The 18,220-nt window shown below is 44.9% G+C and overlaps 1 protein-coding gene across 1 annotated transcript; it reads left to right on the top strand.

The window, feature by feature from the left end:
* The first annotated feature begins 12,215 nt into the window (after positions 1–12,215).
* actb2 (actin, beta 2) lies at positions 12,216–16,398 on the top strand. The gene is made up of 6 exons (XM_006797985.3): positions 12,216–12,346; positions 13,785–13,914; positions 14,118–14,357; positions 14,745–15,183; positions 15,291–15,472; positions 15,577–16,398. Exons 2-6 carry the CDS (start codon positions 13,792–13,794, stop codon positions 15,718–15,720), a joined length of 1,128 nt encoding a protein of 375 aa, XP_006798048.1. The 5' UTR covers positions 12,216–12,346; positions 13,785–13,791; the 3' UTR covers positions 15,721–16,398.
* The last annotated feature ends 1,822 nt before the right edge of the window (positions 16,399–18,220 follow it).

Genomic DNA, 18,220 nt, shown 5'->3' with positions numbered 1-18,220 from the left:
TCAAGCGCAGGAGTGACAGGAAAGCTGACGACAGAAGTCACAAAGAATTTAGAGAGCTAAAAGCTAAAATAGGCAAAATAAAGGGACGCAGAGTTGTAGGAAAACGAATGGTCACATGTGTGCATGTCCGTGTGCATGTGTGACAGAGAGATAAAGATAAAGAGAGAGAGATTTACAGCCGGTCTGTTTCCTTAAAAGGCAATCCAGTCCAGGTGATTACCTGCATTCCTCAGCCAATGACAGTGCAGGGAGTCATCTACCTGTAAAAGCCCAATCTCCATTTTCTCCTGTCCACTGTGGCCATGTCTTAACACAGGCCACACCCACACATACAAAGCTAAACACACACGTTGGACATTTTCATATCAGCCTGTGTAGAACAATGACACCAGCGGACGCAGCTGCAAGTGAAGGCCTCACAAAGTGTTTTTACAGTTGCTTACACTGGATTCCTTCCCTGCACATCAGCACAGTCACAGCTAATGCTTGTGTGTGTGAGTGTGTGCGTTCGGGGTTATGCAACAGTGCTAGGAAAACTGCTGCGCCCCTTGACCTACATTTTTGGGGTGTTTGGTAAAATGTAGTTCCCCACTGCTTAGGGAATCCCATGTGTTTGCCTGTAATGCACACACACACAGATGTTTTTACATACATGTAACAGTATACACCCACAAACACACACACACACACACACACACACACACACACAAGGCTCTTTTCCCTGTCTCTCCTTAGCTAGTTTCTCTGCTAACGTCTTCCCTCTTTGCCTGCGCTTCCAATAAAAGACACGCTGCAGCAGTAAAGTGTTTTCCACTGTAACCACTTGACAGGAAGTGAATATGTGCCCACATTGAAAAGGGAAAGGGGAGTGCAACTGGGTCATAGGTTTGTGCAAATTTCTTGCTTAATACAACAATGCAGAGGGGGGAGAGAAGACTTGGAGGGAGAAAAGCAGAGAAGGAAAGAAGGGGTGTTTTATTTGGACAGACTGTCAAACAAAGAGAGAGACGGTGAAGTTATGTGGCATCCCAGAGAAAAGTGCCAAAGTCTTGGAGATCCTGTTTGAGGTCCCGTTTCCCCTCTGGCATGTGCGTGTCCGGATGGAGGGTTGAGGTGGGATCTCAGCTGTGTGGTCAGGGCGGTAATAGCTCTGGGATGGGAAAGGAGCAGGGGGGAGAGGTTGTGATGGGAAAGAGGGATGCCCGAATTCAGATGAGGATCGATAATGTTTCCAAGTTTTCTCATGGTGTAAAAGCCCGGGTTAGGCAGTGAGGTGGCGGCCTGAGCACAGAGCTGAGTCAGCACAGAGGGTCAGTGCCCGACAGAAGCCTGAATCAGAATCTGTTTATGGGTTTCCCGTAGCATAACTCCACACAGCACATTCCTCAGATGATAAGAATTACACTGAGTTCATGCATTTTATCCCTACTTCATCTCAAAGGAATTATTCTGAATGCATCACATGCAGACAATGTGCCGTAAGCTGGTCAGTCCAGGGTATTTCATAACTATCTGATTTTCTACACACCCCAGACTTCAGACTACCTCAATTTACATTCTGGGTTGTAATGAAGTGTTTACCTTTCATGTTAGCTACAGAACCTTACTGTACTTATGTGCGGCCTCACAGATACATTCTGGTTAAACTACAGGCTGTTTAAGTTAACCACACTAGACACACTAGCTGAAAAGAAAGCCTGGTGTTTTGTTTGCTGGCAATAAAAAAAATCTCTTGCAAAAACAAGTAAATGGCGTCAAGCAGGGCCGACCAGTTATGCAGTCCTGAAATGAAAATCCTCCACTCAGGGATATTTAAATGAAGCTAAAACAGAAACCTATCTAATGCTGTTGGTCCAGAAAAAAAACAGACACGCAAACGGGTATGCTGAGGACAGCTAAGGCAGGCATCGGGTTGTTGCCTCAAATTTCCTGTCCCCACGATGACTAACACGCACGCTTGCAGATACGCAGCGATGAAAGAAAAGGTGGTTTATACAGCCTGGTTTTTTGCCCAGATATGACTAACGCATTTGCCATAAGTGCTCGTGCGAAGTAGTGGTGTCTACCTGTCAAAACGTTGACCTTATATGGTGCCTCATAGTGAAAAAAGAGGAAGTCCCTTTGTGTGTGTAGCAATAAAAAAAAGTGACAACCGTGTGGTTTCAGTAGAGGATCAGCAGCTGTAGGAGGCACTACAGAGCAGCATCAGCATGTAGCCCACACGGTCAGCTTTAGGAAGTGGTGTGAGTGCTGATTTTCATTTCTACATGACCACAGATGTGTGTTACAGGTCTTCATGTATGAAGGGCTCATCATCAGGATCTAATGGTTTTATTACTGTTTCCCAGCAGCTCGTAGACACATCAGTGTGCCGATCTGTGTAACATCAATGGGTTTGAACCCACCCATCTTTGTACTTAACTGACAGGCGTACAGGCCGCACATGAAGTACACAATCAATCACACACGAACACACACACACACACACATAGAAGTGCTTGTTCTCTTGACAGAGAAGGAAATTGGAACGTCCTCCTCTGCAGTTTCCAGTTACTGAAACACAACTGAACGAGAAGTGAAATTTCTCGAGCTGTGAATTCCCCTGTAATGTAGCAAGCACACAGGCACGCACGCAACAACACACACACACACACATGCACGGACAAACACATGAAGTCAAAGAAAGGGGAAAGCTACTAAAATACACAGAGTAGCACTGTTCATCAGTAACACACTGATACATCATGTGTCTACACAGAGCTCATAACTAATATGATAAATACAGACACGCACACGAACACAACACAGTCCTTAGGGGGTGAAGCTGATTTCCTTGAGATGGCATCCCATGTGACTCGCATTCCTCAGATTGTTGTCATGTGACAAACTTAAAGATCTCCTTTTATGGACGTCAGTCTTAACAAGAGGGTGTGGCCTCACTAATGCACACCCAGGTTACACGGAAAACGCACTCTGGCACTGAAACTGATGAAGAATGCTCTCAAAATGTACCTATCTAAAATACCTCACGCTCCAACCCAAACACAAACAAACCCCGCAGAGACGGAAGAAAGTGGTGCGGGAGTTGTGAAATCAGACTGGCAGCACTGTCATCCTCTCTGTCACAGTCACTTTGCAGGTATTACCAGACTCCAACCGCCCCAGAGTTTGAGGCCAACTGCTTCATTGCATGACACCTGGATCATAATAGTGTACCCATTGTAACTGAAAAAACGTTTAACTTTATGTAACAAATGAAAACAATAATTAAGCCCATTTTATTTATTGATCATTAATCCCGCTATAAATCAGCCAATGAAATTCAATTATACAAAAGGCGCCCTGTTATGTTGCTTTTCAGCTCATTCATTTAACAAGGGAGTGATTTGGAGTTTTGTTTTTGTTATTTAAGCCTGTAAAGAAGTGGGATAAATCCAAGCAGTGCTCCTTCTCAAGAACTCATTCATTTCTTTGGGCTCTGTAAGGGTAGCTTTGCATGAGTCGCTATTCTAATTGATCCTCATTTAAAGCAGGCCCTCAGTTGATCATCTGTCTGAAATAAGCCCCTCTCTTCCCAGAACCTTTAAAGCTAACTGTCTTCTGACTGGCTGCCCCTCATAAAACAGAAGATTTGAACTGCAGGTGGGTGGGGCTGCTGTGCCCACATCTGTAATATCACACAGAGCTTTGGTAGAAATAACTGTGTAAAACTGAGCATTTCAAACGCTGTGAGGCCTCAGCTTTTGGGCTCATAGGGTTGGTTTTTTTTTACATACACCTACCTAGTAGGTAACGTTTTCAAACACGAGTCCTCTCACAAGCTTAAAAAATCTGAAATTTAACAAAGGCTACTCACTAGAGCTCAAGTTTCAAAACTTCCTGGAGGCTGCTAAAGCTCATAGGTTGACTTGGCTGCCATAGTCCTGGGAGTGGGGGTGGGTAAGTGCAGATTTTGAGTTTATCTTTATCAATCCAGACTGGATTACCACAGTGGTGGCAAGAGACTATTCAGACTTTATAAATAAAACTGCAGCCTCCATCTTACATTTTTCAGTATGCACAGGAACTTACATGCTCGTCTTCCCCCCTTCCCCCTGTAATCTCTGCTGGATGTTCAGATGTGGACAGGAGAAACGGAGACCTCTCCTTTGATGCCTCCCGCCGGCGCGTTATGTCACGCTTCACTCGTGTAAATCTTTGTTGCCATGTGTTGCTGCCCAGTTCCAACTGGACTCTGCACTTGTAAAGTAAAGCTAATATGCTGCACTAAGCTGAAAAAACGCTGGCGTGAGTGATTAAGAGGATTCCGGGGACACATTTCAAGCACAGGTACTGCGGGTGGTACCCATGGATGACCGGCTTTCCCTGACATGTGCTTGTCAGGGGAAAGGGATGCTAAGACAGAAGGGAGGAGAAGCGGAGGAAAACAGAAGATGAAAAGAGAGATGACTGATGGGAATCGTTATGTCAGATGAAGAGGAGGAGATGACTGTGTCATAAATTAAAGGGATTAGAAACTGAAAAGAGAATCTGGAGAAAAAGGGATTAAAGAAAAGGTGTGGCAAATTTCTTATGAATCCTCCATAAGCCACACGTTCTGCTGCCGGCCTCTGAGAGCCGGCTCTCCACTTCCTCCTTACCCCACTTCCTGCCTCTGCTGCAGGCCTATGCCCTTATATGGCAACTGCGTGCAGCCAATCAGCACTGAACAGGCAGCTCATTCAAACTGCCAGTGTGAGAGAAGAGAAGGGTGGGAACTGCAAACAGAAATGAACAGAAATCGCCCCGTGCAAAAACAATATACTCCACCGGGACACACGCATAAGCCTCCCCCGCCGGCTTAAAACAAAAGCGAGGTGTCACAATACGACGACAAAGCCCAGCGACACATGTAAACTTTACTCAGCAGCAAATTCGGGGGCCACTGGGTGCATGCTGCAGCGCTGCACTGAACTTGTTTTTTGGTGGCAAATGGGAAAGGGTGGGCTTGGTTACTATGCAGAGGAGAGGAGATAGATTTCCAGAGCTGAAAAGAGGGTGTGGACCGAGATATGACTCGGCACAATGCCACAATTCCCCCGGACGCTTTATTTTGAGGGAATGGTCAGCAACTGACTTTTGATTTAGGTGGAGACCCAGAGGGGGAAGTAAATGACAGAGAATGAAACAGAGGAGAAAATGTAAAGGGAATTGGGAAATGCAGAAATAAGAGGACAGGCTGTCATGTTATGTAAGGAGTGTGCAAACAGCCGATCACCAAGGACTGCAGACCAAAGAGCATGCATGGGCGTGAGTAGGTGGCTGACCTCTCTCGCCATGCTTTAGTGGGGGCAGCAATGAAGTAAGGTAGATCAGGAAGTGGGAGCGTGGCCGCAGCCTGTAAGAAGCTCATAATTCCCACACAAGCCAATCAGAGGGCTGGTAAGTGGTGAAACGAGCCAATGTGAGAGGAGGCTCCCTCCTACTAGACAGAGACAGATGGTAGAGGAGACATAAGCCTCCCTGGGTCCACCACCATGCAGGGGGTGACTAAGGATTGTGTGTGTGTGTGTGTGTGTGTGTGTGTGTGCATGAGTAGGAGATAGAATTAGATACAGAGATAGATAAAGCTGTCAGTCTTCTGAGCTTGTGCAGCAGTAATGCATATATCCTGCAAATGAGCTTTTACATCTAAAAGTGTGCAAGCCTGCATGCATTTCTACACTTTTGTGTAAAAAAACTGCACCTCTAGCGTAACAAATGCTTGAGGTCGTCTACATGTGCCGCTTTTGCGTTGACATTTCTCCATTCATGGTCGAGACTGCTTTGTCATCAGTTTACCTGAGTAACATATCGCACCCTTAAAAGGCACCTCGGCCTAAAATTTGGGCCAATGAGGGCCCAGAGCTACAGGGGGAAGTGAGGTGGGTGCACAGGAAGAGGCAGAGAGGAAAGAGAGAGAGAAAGAAAAACACTGTACCTTATTATAACTGTTTAACCGTTATAAAGAGACTCTGTTTGTTTACCAAAAAAAGTGTGAAAAGTGGTCATAATCACATGACTTTCAAAAACCAGGGTGACACTCTTGCAGTGGCCTGCAATCTACACTCATAAATCACATTCGTTGAAGAGTCCAACACACAGGAAGTGCCAAACAGGCAAATCAACAGCAATGTAAAAAATATCCACACATTCATTTGAACTACCAGCCTCACTGCTGGGGATGAACTCGTCTGAGGATCACAAAATGCCAGGAATCACAAAAGATCATTAAGAGTTTCATCCATTATTTATATATATGTTATATGCATTAGGATAAATGACATAAGATACCGTCAGGGTGGCAGCGTGGGGCGTGGTCAGTACATTGTTTGTGTGTCTATAGCTAGTGCATTTAAGAAGTGGTGGGGTGGGGGGGTGGGGAGGGGCGGCGTTAAGAATCCATTTAGGCCATAAATGGGAAGCTAATCCAATTGAAGCACAAACTGGCCAGCTGGCAGGCACAACACACACATACACACACACACACAGCTGGTAACTGGCCCGTGCCTTGCAGTCAGACTGTCACCACGGTGACCTGCGGATCAATGACGCTGCAGACGACCAATCCATTGGCTGCATCGCAAAGAGGAGGGAGGCAGAGTGGAAGGGAGCGAGGCTAGGGAAGAACGATGAATAGGGCTTCCCTCTCTGAAACTATGACCAGTCACAGATGGCAAACAATCGGTCAGCAAGTCACTTTTAATCAGGCTGCAAAGACAAGAGGAAAACAAAAGGGTGTGTGTGTGTGTGTGTGTGTGTGTGTGTGTGTTTGAGAGGGGAAAAGGAGAGAAATGTCTGCTTAGCAAAATGGGCGGATAGATGACTCTAAAAAAAAGAAAGAAACACCAGAAGTTTACTTAGATAGACGAGACATCACTGATGTCTGTGAAATATAAGACCAGAGCCAGTGTTGTGCTAAAAAGTAATTTCCAATGTTTCTGTGTGTGTTTTTGTGTGTGTACTGCCTTTGCTTATTTTGGTAAAGAGACTGAAGTCAACTGGATTTATCAGTGAGTTATACAGACATATATAACTCAAGAAATGAGCAGTTTTGGAAGTATCTTTATAACTTTGCATAATCGTACCTACACAGTAACCAATTCAGTCCCTTTTGGCTACTAAAAATATCTTTATACAACTGTGATGTTATATTTGTTGTAATTTCTGCTGCGGTCTTGGCCTGACCTCTATTAAAAAAAAGAACACGTTAATGTCAGTGAGATGTCTTAGCCAGATAAATAAAGGCTATGTAAAAGTCCATTTGTCAACAGGAATGTTGTTTGTGGCTCAAAAAAAATTGATGGCATTCATAAGAGATACAGTAGGTTTGACATATGTTTCACAGGTTATATACCAACAAGTCATTTGCAACATTTTGAATAAGGGCAATAATAATTTGTTAGCTTAGCTTAGCTGCAAACTGGAAAACAGCCAGCTTGTCTTTGTATTTATAAAAACATCCTTTCAGCTCAGTTCTGAGCAGCTGGCAGTTGAGGAAATAGCCCGTGTGTGGACAGGACATAGTGTAGGGATTCAGGACAGATCACCATGGAAAACAGCAACTAGTTATTGTCCCCTGAAGCTAAACTCAGCTGTAGAGGTGCTGTTGTTGTTCCTTTTCTCCTGCAGAGAGCCACAGTTGCGGTTTCCCTTATTTCTCATATTTGTGCTCACTTGTTGCTGGAGTCAGTCTCCAGAAACCGAAAGTGTACTCAAAGTATTTGTTTAAACTACTTTGCCATTAATCTAAAGGAGAAAATCCCCGGATAGCTGCATTCACCTTAAGCTTGTAACCGGGAAGCTAATCTGGCCTCCTCTTTTCCTGCTGCTCTGTCACACAAAACACTCGCAGGGAACCAAGAATGAAACTCCTGCAGGCGACAAACAGGATGCATTTCCAAGATGACATCAAGACGCCTCTCGACATCTTCTTCTGCTTCCATTTCCATCTTAGCTTCAACCAAGATCCCATTTGATGGTTTTATCGCTTTTATCGCTCGCTCTTGCCATCACTGCTTCCCATCCCTCATCTGACATCAGCATTGTGCTTTCAGCCTCTGGCAAAGCTAATTGCAACTAATGTTTTTTGTATTGAGCTGCAGTCTAGTAACTGTAAGACTCAAGGCAGCTGATGTGTAACTGTGTATGATTCTTGTCCAGCCTCTAAACCGGCTTTAGTCATCAACAAATAAAGGCCTTTTGTGGTTCCTCTAACCTTCCTACACAGACCAATAAAAAAACAAAGAAAAAAGCCTTGATTTCAGCCTCAGTGCCACGTCCACAAACATGGCGTGGACTGTCTTATTTCTCTTGATGATGAAGGGGACAGAAAGAGGAAGAAGAGACACATGAGTGTAGACACAGAGCCAAAACAGGTTACAGCGCAAGCGAGTTAGCCAATAATGGCCTTGCCGAGTTGAGAGCAAAGGGAAACTTGTGGCGTCTTTACTCATAAGAGGAACAGGAAGTCACGGTGGGACGGGTTTAGCAACTCAGGGAGTGGCGTCGCTCTGTGTTGTCGCTCCCGGCCGACTGGTTGCTTACCTTATTTGAAGAGCAAAACCTGAGGTGCTGACGTCACAGCAGGTTTTGTTTTTTTTTCAAATCACTGGCCAGTGAGTGTACACAGACACACGTGACTGGCGTGCACTTTGCAAGGTTGTGTGTGTTTTCATGCAAAAGAGCACTGTTTGTTTCTCACTAGTCACACAGACACACTCTGTCAGATCTATGTAAAGCTCGCCGGTGAGCTCTAAATTACTCAGACACATAAAAGCAGAGTCAGCAAAGATAGTACGAGGTCATGGTTAGCTCCTGTCCCTTAAAGAACACATAAACACAAATGCTGCTGCGGTCACTGGGTTACTGATTGACTCGTCACGTGGCCGGGGTAATACCTGGCTTCAAAAAACAGCTAACGAGATCACCTGTTGGCGTGCTTACATAATACACACGGATCTGCCATAACTTAAAAAACACCTGCCTGATGTCGTGCGAGTCCTCCTTGTGTCATCAAAACAGCTCGGACTTGGCGTGTACACAGGACCTCGCGCGGGGCTGCTGGCAGCAGATTCATAGGGTCATGTGACGGATCCACACTGTAAAGAAAAGATGGACCTTTTCAGGCGTAGTTCCACGTCTAATGGCTAACCCTCCCTGACTCTTCACTCGCTTCTCACATTAAAGTGTCACTTAGCTTGACAAGTGGTCTATTTAGAAAACCAGTGATCACAGTAATAGTTATTATACACAACACCTCAAGTGACTGTGTGTAAACTCCCGTCTGGGGGGGAAAAAATCCCCGGAAAAATTCATTAGGTGGCTTTATAGCAGTAAGGATCTTGGCAGCAGGGGCCCAGGGTCAAAGCTTGTTTCTGGCTGGCACACTGGGTGTAAGCACAAACACGCACTTACACAACATACACACACATGCTGGTATGATACACGAGAGGAGGTGGAGGAGGAGGAGGCTTTCCAGGACAGCATTCCAAGCACTTGGCGAGTACACATTTCCCACTGAAGAGTGTTGACAACACAGCACTTAACCAGAGACCTCTCACTTCCAACCAAAGAGCTGTACGCAAACATACATAAATACATGCTCGCCCAAGCTGACTGACAACCTGAGCTCCGCTTTGATTCTTTATACAGGAGTGAGCGAAGAAGCTCCGACGCCGCTGTCGCCGCTACGATGGTGGATGTCATATTAAATGTAGCCACAGGTTCAAATATTGAGCCAAAAGCTCAAGCCTAGCACTTTTTTATCCTTTCGGCCCCGCATGATGTCACAGAACGGATATCAAGTGTACATGGCATGACCCAATATGGCCGTCAGGTACACACAAGCCACGCCCACCTGCTGCCCATACCTTCTGTTTGTGATGGCAACCAATCAGAAAAAAAGGCTTTAAAGACTGAGAATGCATTGAGTGCCCGCACTGAGGTCCAGCCTCACATCAGTAGTGATTATTCTGAACTGTAAATGATGGAAAGCTTCTTTTTAGTAGACTTCAAAACTAAACGAAAAAACAATAGATCCTCCTTTAAATGCTTTTGCCCTGAATCAAAGTAGGAGCTGGAGCTGTGGGTTGGAACAATGACTCACCTATGCACGAATGTGCGTTGCATAGACACACACTGTGAATTAAAAACCCCACAGGCACTCCCTGAGGCCGGATTAAACATTTCCCAGCCAATCCCTGTTTACGCCATTACAGACTCAACCCTCTGGTTTCTGTTCAAACCTCCATTAACAGGGTTCATGCTTTTGCTTTGTTTTTTATTGTTTTATTCATTAGAAATACAATTTTAATACTGATAAAACAAACATGAATAAAACTTTAGGCGTTCAAGGCATCGCTAAAGTCTAGGTGAGATTTAAGACCTGTAAATTAGCAAGTGTAGCCAGAAGACATTTTGATTACTGCAAACGCTCTTCCCTGCATGTGCAAGGCCTCTAACTGCATCTGCATGAGTCTGTGCACAAACCAACACTTGATTTGATCGCTGTTAACAAATTTGTTCATCACCAAGTATCAAAGTTTAGCTGGAAGAAGGGTTAAAATGTGCAGGTCTCACCCATGCCGTTTCACACTACAGGAAGCTGTAGCTCATTTAAAAGAGGCTTATAAGGGTCCATTTAAATGGCCATTTAAAGTCAACATGACAAAGAACAGAGGGCAGGAACAACAAGATACACAAGAGTTGATGCAACTGAGAGAGGAAAGGGAAGTGGTGTGGGGGGGAAGAGAAGAAGCTGCTGTGAGTGTGGCTTTAAATGGTACTGAGGCCACCTCGCCATTTTTATAACCTGCATGCTTGTGCAATGAATGAATGAATGAATGAATGGAAGGATGGCTGGATTGGTGTGCCGGCTGTTTGAATTTAATGAGAGATAGATGAGAGAGGAATGGGGGACCACAGAGGAAGAGTGGGGTTAAAGTAAAACCTTCAAACCTTCACACTGTGGTATGATTGAATGTTAAACCTTTACACAGAATCATTGATGGAAAGTTGCCTGCCTGCAGGCCTAAGGTCAACCCCGCAGCATAAGTCTGTGACAGGGGTTAGATTGGGCCCATTGCTCAGGGAGTGAGCAAGGCCAAAAATCACACGTTTTAAAGTGTACTCACACAAGAACAGGAAGTGGAAATGGGCGCAGTGTGTGTGCCTCTGTGTTTTATCTGAAACTGGTAAATAAAACCTGTTTTTTTTTTAAATTTATTTAAATACAGGTCAATCAAAGGGGATCTACTGAGTGATTAAGCTAGAGGCATGGGAGTGTTGACCGTCTGTCTGATAGAGCAGGGAGTTTTAATACTTCCTGCTTCATAGTAATAAGCAGGAATCACACCCATAATAACCAAGCGGAACATAAAAATCTGAGACAAGCATGAGATTCCCCCCTCCATTATCCCCTGAAATGACACACCTTTATCATGCTATTGTATCTCAAACAGAGAGGAAGAGGTAGCTATTTACAGGACACCTGACAACCATGAAGGACACATACCTGATATATAAATGAACTTCATAAGAAACAACTGGCATCAGTGGACAAGGGGGTGGCCTTACACACAGCAAGCTGGTCATTCCCCAGCCTGTGGAGGGGCAGCTCCACAGCTCTGTGTTCATTAAGCTTTTGACCTGGTGATGCAGTGGTCGTGACTCCCACTGGGCTCACATCTGCCTTTCAAAGTGGAGGCAACCTCAGCATCACCCCCACCCTACTTCGATGTCTGAAATATCAAATAATGCCCGGTTATTCCCGGCTGAATAACCGGGAGAGAGGAAAGCCTTTTGATAAAAAAGCCTGAGGCCTCTGCAGCCTTCACAGGGAGGAGTCCTGGGTGCTGAGCTCTGCTAACGTTCATATATGTTTATAACGAACTGCTCCGAGCAGGTGCAGGAGGGACATATTTCACTTTTAATAAACAATAAACGTCATTTAACCTGAACATACGGCGGTATATCTACACATTAAGACTTACTAGGTAGGCCTCGCCACACCAATCCCTTCCCTTTTATTTTCTCCAATCCTTTGCTATTATCGCCTCCCTCTCTCTCTTTCTCGCTCTCTCGAATCGCGAGCGCTCGGTGCACCATAGCGTGCACGCGACGTGCCCAGTGAGTGACGCCGGACCAATCAGGGGGCGCAATTCCGAAAGTTTACCTTTTATGGCTAGAGCCAGGCAAACGACTGGGTATAAAAAACAAGCGCCCACAGCTAACGGATTCACTCTGAGCGCCGTCACACTCACAGCTTGTGCGGGATATCATTTGCCTGAAACCGTTTCCCTTAAAGCGAAAAGCCCCCCACCCAAAGGTAAGGAGACGGAGAAATCCTTATTTATAAATTCTTATTTTAGGATGTTTATCAAGTAAACAACGAGCTGATTTGTTTATTTTATGTAAACATGGATGAATTTATTCACCTTAATGCAAACTCGTCGGGGACCACGCGGTTCTTTGTCTTCCTGTACAAGAATTGTATTGATTGTTAAACAGCAGTATTTGTATCTTGTGTTTGGCTTTTTTTTAAACGAGGAACGGTTATGATTGCAGACAAGTTCATTATCGCTGCTGCTGCGATTCACAGGTGCTTTTGGATGGAGCCGGCTTCTAGTAAATGGCATCCTATGAGTTAATGGTTGCGCTAAAACCGGTGTTTGTCACAGTGTAGTCGTACACGTTTTTTGCAGGATTGTGGCGACGCCTGGCATTTGATCCCAGGCAGGGTACTTTGAAGAGGGTTTCCGAGTTGAGGCTGTCTGGATCCCGGCTGCTCCCTTTGTGCGCCCGATGCGGCGGGGTGTGACCTACTTTAGCATATTAGCCTAGCCACATCATGCTAGCACGCCCTTCAGATTTGCAGCAGTTGCAGTTTTAAGTCTCTCTCGTTTATCCTGGATACTCCCACACACGCTTTTAAAAGCTGAATTCTTTCTTTTTTATTTAACCTGATGTGGTGTCAGTTTATAAGGCTTGCAGTAAAAAGATAGAAGGCCTAGCTTATCTTTTTTAAAGGTGATAAACTGATTAATAGCTCAAGTGAATGAATATGTCCCCATCAGTTTGGTCTTTTCTTAGATGTGACAAGAAAGAAATGAGGAAACTGTCAATCAATCGCCTGATCTTCCACTCCGAGAAAAGGCGTGGCTTTCAGGAAATGGATCACCAGTCAAGCGCTTGTGACCATTCATGAGTCGGCATAAGTTCATTATGCAACTTCTCTTCTCATAAACTAGCTTCAGTATTAAGTAATCGCAGACTTCATCTTTTTTCTTTATACCTGCAGCCTTTTTTAAGTGTCTCGTGCTGTGCAATGAATGACTGCTGCTGCATGACGCAGTGATATTCACTCAAAGGACTTTGAAGGTTCATAAAAGCGAGCGTGATTAAGCAACAGTGGGAGGGCGCTGGTTGTAACGATAGTAAAATGAAGGGAGTGGTCTGTCGGCTCTTCTGTAATGTGGACTGTTCCTTTTTTTTTTTTTTTTTTTTTTTTTTTTTTTTCTTGCCGTGCGTTGCCGCTCTGGCGTCGCGCCACGCGCCGGTAGCCGCAAAGCTGCTCAAAACCGAACCATGTCCTTATATGGTAATAACAGAACGCAGCGCCACTTCCTTTTGTCTGGCTTACTCGGAATGTGGGGCACGAGCTCCTCCTAGCGGCTGAGCTCGTGAACTTCCGCTAGTTAACAGGAAGTGGAAGCGGAATGGCCGCAGGCATGAGTGTTAATCCTTTTTTCCTTTATCTTCAACAGTTCAGCCATGGAAGATGAAATCGCCGCACTGGTTGTTGACAACGGATCCGGTATGTGCAAGGCCGGATTCGCCGGAGACGACGCTCCTCGTGCTGTCTTCCCCTCCATCGTCGGTCGCCCCAGGCATCAGGTTAGCGACTGCGCATGTCTACTTTTAATGCTACCTTAAATTGTGACTTGTGTCACAAATCAAGCCTATATGAAGTAAATTGTTCAACTTAATGACAGTTAATATTATGTTTTTAGTTCAGCTATCACTTGGCAAACACTTCTCTAATTTCTCTAAATTTTGTAATTTTTGACTTTTTAACTAAAACTGATTTCCCTGTTCAGGGTGTGATGGTGGGTATGGGTCAGAAAGACAGCTACGTTGGTGATGAGGCCCAGAGCAAGAGAGGTATCCTGACCCTGAAGTACCCCATCGAGCACGGTATTGTGACCAACTGGGATGACATGGAGAAGATCTGGCATCACACCTTCTACAACGAGCTGAGAGTTGCCCCTGAGGAGCACCCCGTCCTGCTCACAGAGGCTCCCCTGAACCCCAAAGCCAACAGGGAGAAGATGACCCAGGTACACACTTTTTCCACTTGTAATGTTTGGCTAGACCTTAGTGTTTATCTCCTCCCCAGTTTCCTCCTGTTCCATTCTCATTTGCTCCTTCCTTCCCCTCCCTCCTCTCCTCCAGGACCTCTCTTCTATAAGATGATCTATCATCAACAGGTCTCTTGACTGTGTGCCTTACCTGCACTTGTGTCTATTTAGGAGCGCAGTAGCTCTGCACTTTATTAGACATTGACTTACTTGCACAAGTGTGAAGGAATGTTTACTTTCTGCACTTTTATTCTACTAACTTCAGTCAGCCTCACTCTAATGCATGTAGTGAGTGCAGTGGTCACAAAAGCTAGACTTGTCTTTTTAAATTTGTAAAGCTAAAATGTGTTCTCCCTCTCCTTGCAGATCATGTTCGAGACCTTCAACACCCCCGCCATGTACGTTGCCATCCAGGCCGTGCTGTCCCTGTACGCCTCTGGTCGTACCACTGGTATCGTCATGGACTCCGGTGATGGTGTGACCCACACAGTGCCCATCTACGAGGGTTATGCCCTGCCCCACGCCATCCTGCGTCTGGACCTGGCTGGCCGTGACCTCACAGACTACCTCATGAAGATCCTGACAGAGCGTGGCTACTCCTTCACCACCACAGCCGAGAGGGAAATCGTGCGTGACATCAAGGAGAAGCTGTGCTACGTCGCCCTGGACTTCGAGCAGGAGATGGGCACTGCTGCCTCCTCCTCCTCCCTGGAGAAGAGTTACGAGCTGCCTGACGGACAGGTCATCACCATTGGCAATGAGAGGTTCCGTTGCCCCGAGGCCCTCTTCCAGCCTTCCTTCCTGGGTATGTTTCCAACAGAAATCCACCACTTATTAAATCCTCACATGCAAACTGGGCCCTTATAGTGTCCTGCAGTTCCACTTGCTAACTGGTGTCTTGTATCTTCTCAGGTATGGAATCCTGCGGAATCCACGAAACCACCTACAACAGCATCATGAAGTGCGACGTCGACATCCGTAAGGACCTGTACGCCAACACCGTGCTGTCTGGAGGTACCACCATGTACCCCGGCATCGCTGACAGGATGCAGAAGGAGATCACAGCCCTGGCCCCATCCACCATGAAGATCAAGGTGAGCTGACTTGCCTTGTAGTGGCATTCATAAGGGTTCAGTTAATGTGCTTTTTTTAAAGAATTTTAAGCATCCCAATGACACTCTGCCTCATTGTCCTGCAGATCATCGCCCCACCTGAGCGTAAATACTCCGTCTGGATCGGAGGCTCCATCCTGGCCTCCCTGTCCACCTTCCAGCAGATGTGGATCAGCAAGCAGGAGTACGATGAGTCCGGCCCCTCCATCGTCCACCGCAAATGCTTCTAAACAGACTGTTCCTTCTCCCCTTCCCCAACCAAACGCCCAACAACTTCAGCTCTGTGCAAAACAACCACACACAACACATTTCTCATACACAACTCAGGCGCAGAGAATAGATGACCAACTCATTGGCATGGCTTCAGTTATTTTTGGCGCTTGACTCAGGATTAAAAAAAACTGGAACGATGAAGGAGACAGTAATGTTTTTGGCTAGGTTTTAAAAAAAGACACCCCAGGGTTCTGCAGTCTCATCTGGGGCTTAAAAAAATGTACATTTTGTTTTTCTTTAGGTCATTCCAAATGTTTGTTAACTGCATTGTTCAGACACATGATTCCAAATGTTAACTTGCATTGTCAGATACGTATTTGCCTCTGTGAAGGCTGCCCAGTGGTTGGCGCATACTTAACATGGTTGTAGTATCGCTTGTATGTAAGTTATGTCTGGGTTTTTTGTACTTTCAGCCTTAAAAGAAAATCTTGGTCCTGTTTAATTTTTGTTTTTGTTATGCAAACCCTCATCCTGACCCCACTTCTTCTCCCCCCATGTTGGAGGTTTCATCCCTGGGGTGGTGGGGCAAGGGGGTGTCTCGGAATGATGGGGTAAACATGGGGTGCCAGACCGGTGGGGCCAACCTGTACACTGACTAAACAATCCCAATAAAGTGCACATGTGTTCCGAAGTGATGTCTGACTTTTGTGTTTTTTATGACTTGAACATTTCTACAGCTTGGTATTTTAGTAATGCTAAAATGATTACAGTGAGTGTTAAAGTAGACTTAAAATGCCAGTTATACAGCAGTAAAAACCAGACCATGGAGCAAAGTCATGCTAGTGTGCAGATCTATTATAGCTCATTTGCTCATAGTTTTTGGTCTTTGAGCTGGTATCTGTAAAAGCTTAACGCTAAAATGGCAACAAACTGAATGAGTCTGTAGATCTACATTTTGATACACTTAAAAAGGCAAAGCTGAAACATCCTGTCTAAACGCAAGCAGTTTCCAGCGTTCTCTCAGTTGTGCTCAGCCGTTGGGCCTTTGCGAGCTGTTAGAGCTGTGATGTATTTTCTTGCCAAAGCTAAAACTAGAAATCTAATCACCAATGGGTTCAATTAACTCACTTTTAAACAAGCTGTGCTTGCAAGAGTAGGATAACTTAACTGCTATAATAGCAATGCACCTCTAAGCAGCTTTTGGTCTGTATTTTATGAAGTAGTGCTGCTGTTAAAGCCAAGTCGCTAGATGGCTGATAAATCAATTACTACTTACCATTTATTGTGAGTGATTCATTAACATGAAGCATTAAAGTGCCATAAGTGCTATTTGTGTATATTAGGTTAGAGGGTGGGTGCACCGTGGCTTCTCCCATTAAAAGCTCCTTGCCAGTAATTCCCGTCCATTTGACTCTGTGTTGCTGAGAACTGGCGAAGCCTCGATCTCATTTAATGTGAGAAGATTCTGAAAATACTGCCCGAGTTAAACTTAATGCACAGTACTTGCAGACTGTAACAGGATGCTTTTGCGTCTCAGAGTTTAAATGCATCAGGATCTCTGCTTTTTGGTGCTTCAGGGGTTTATGCTGACCGGTTTTTTTCTTCTTCTTAGTATTACTTACATGAGCTGACGGTGTGTAAAGTAATGTGACTATAAAGGTCAGTCAGTCTCACACGGTAAGGACAGTCTCTAAATGTCACATGAAAGCGTCTTTTTGCTGCCTTTGTGTGTTTCTTAATGACTTCACTGCTTTCCTCATGATGTGCTGTTTATTGGCTATAAAAAGCTTTGACAGTAACCTTTTTGTTTTTAGACTTTGGTTTTATGATGTGGGTGACAAGAGGTTAAATCTCTCCATAAAGGATCAAAAAAAAGATTGACTTTCAGGCAGTTGCGCTGTTTAGACAGCAGGTGGCGACAGAGGCTGATTTATCACAAACTAAGGCGTGAGGCCTGTTCTCACATCGCCGTTTTTCTCTGCACAAATGCACGGTTGACCAGGTGCTTTGTGTCACTGCATGTGCAAGGTATACACACACACACACACACACATATATATATATATATATATATATATATAGAGAGAGAGAGAGAGAGAGAGAAAGATAGATATAGATATAGATTTATTTTCATCAATCAACAAAATGCAATGAATGAACAAAAGAGAAATTTAACTCAAATCAATATTTAGTGTGACCGCCCTTTGCCTTCAAAACAACATCAATTCTTCTTGGTAAAGTTGCACACAGTTTTTGAGGGAACTCAGCTGGTAGGTTGTTCCAAACATCTTGGAGAACTAACCACAGATCTTCTGTGGTTGTCATGTAATCCCAGACACACTCGATGATGTTGAGATCAGGGCTCCGTGGGGGCCATACCATCACTTCCAGTACTTCTTGATCTTCTTTCTGCTGCTTCTCAGTGACTTTGGCTGTATGTTTGGGGCTGTTGTCCTGCTGCAGGATACATTTGGGGCCAATAAACAATCATTTATATTTATGAAAGCATTCTTTGTT

The sequence above is a fragment of the Neolamprologus brichardi genome, chromosome 4 (genome assembly GCF_056152115.1).
Source record: "Neolamprologus brichardi isolate AB-2024 chromosome 4, ASM5615211v1, whole genome shotgun sequence".
Classification (NCBI taxonomy): Eukaryota; Metazoa; Chordata; class Actinopteri; order Cichliformes; family Cichlidae; genus Neolamprologus; species Neolamprologus brichardi.
This window is presented reverse-complemented; position numbering and strand designations above follow the sequence as displayed.

Excerpts from the sequence above, each read along its gene's own strand:
- actb2 (XM_006797985.3), top strand. The coding sequence starts at position 13,792 with ATGGAAGATGAAATCGCCGCACTGGTTGTTGACAACGGATCCGGTATG. Across the intron at positions 14,358-14,744 it reads ACAGGGAGAAGATGACCCAG|ATCATGTTCGAGACCTTCAA; the intron begins GTACACACTTTT and ends CTCTCCTTGCAG. Across the intron at positions 15,184-15,290 it reads CTTCCAGCCTTCCTTCCTGG|GTATGGAATCCTGCGGAATC; the intron begins GTATGTTTCCAA and ends GTATCTTCTCAG.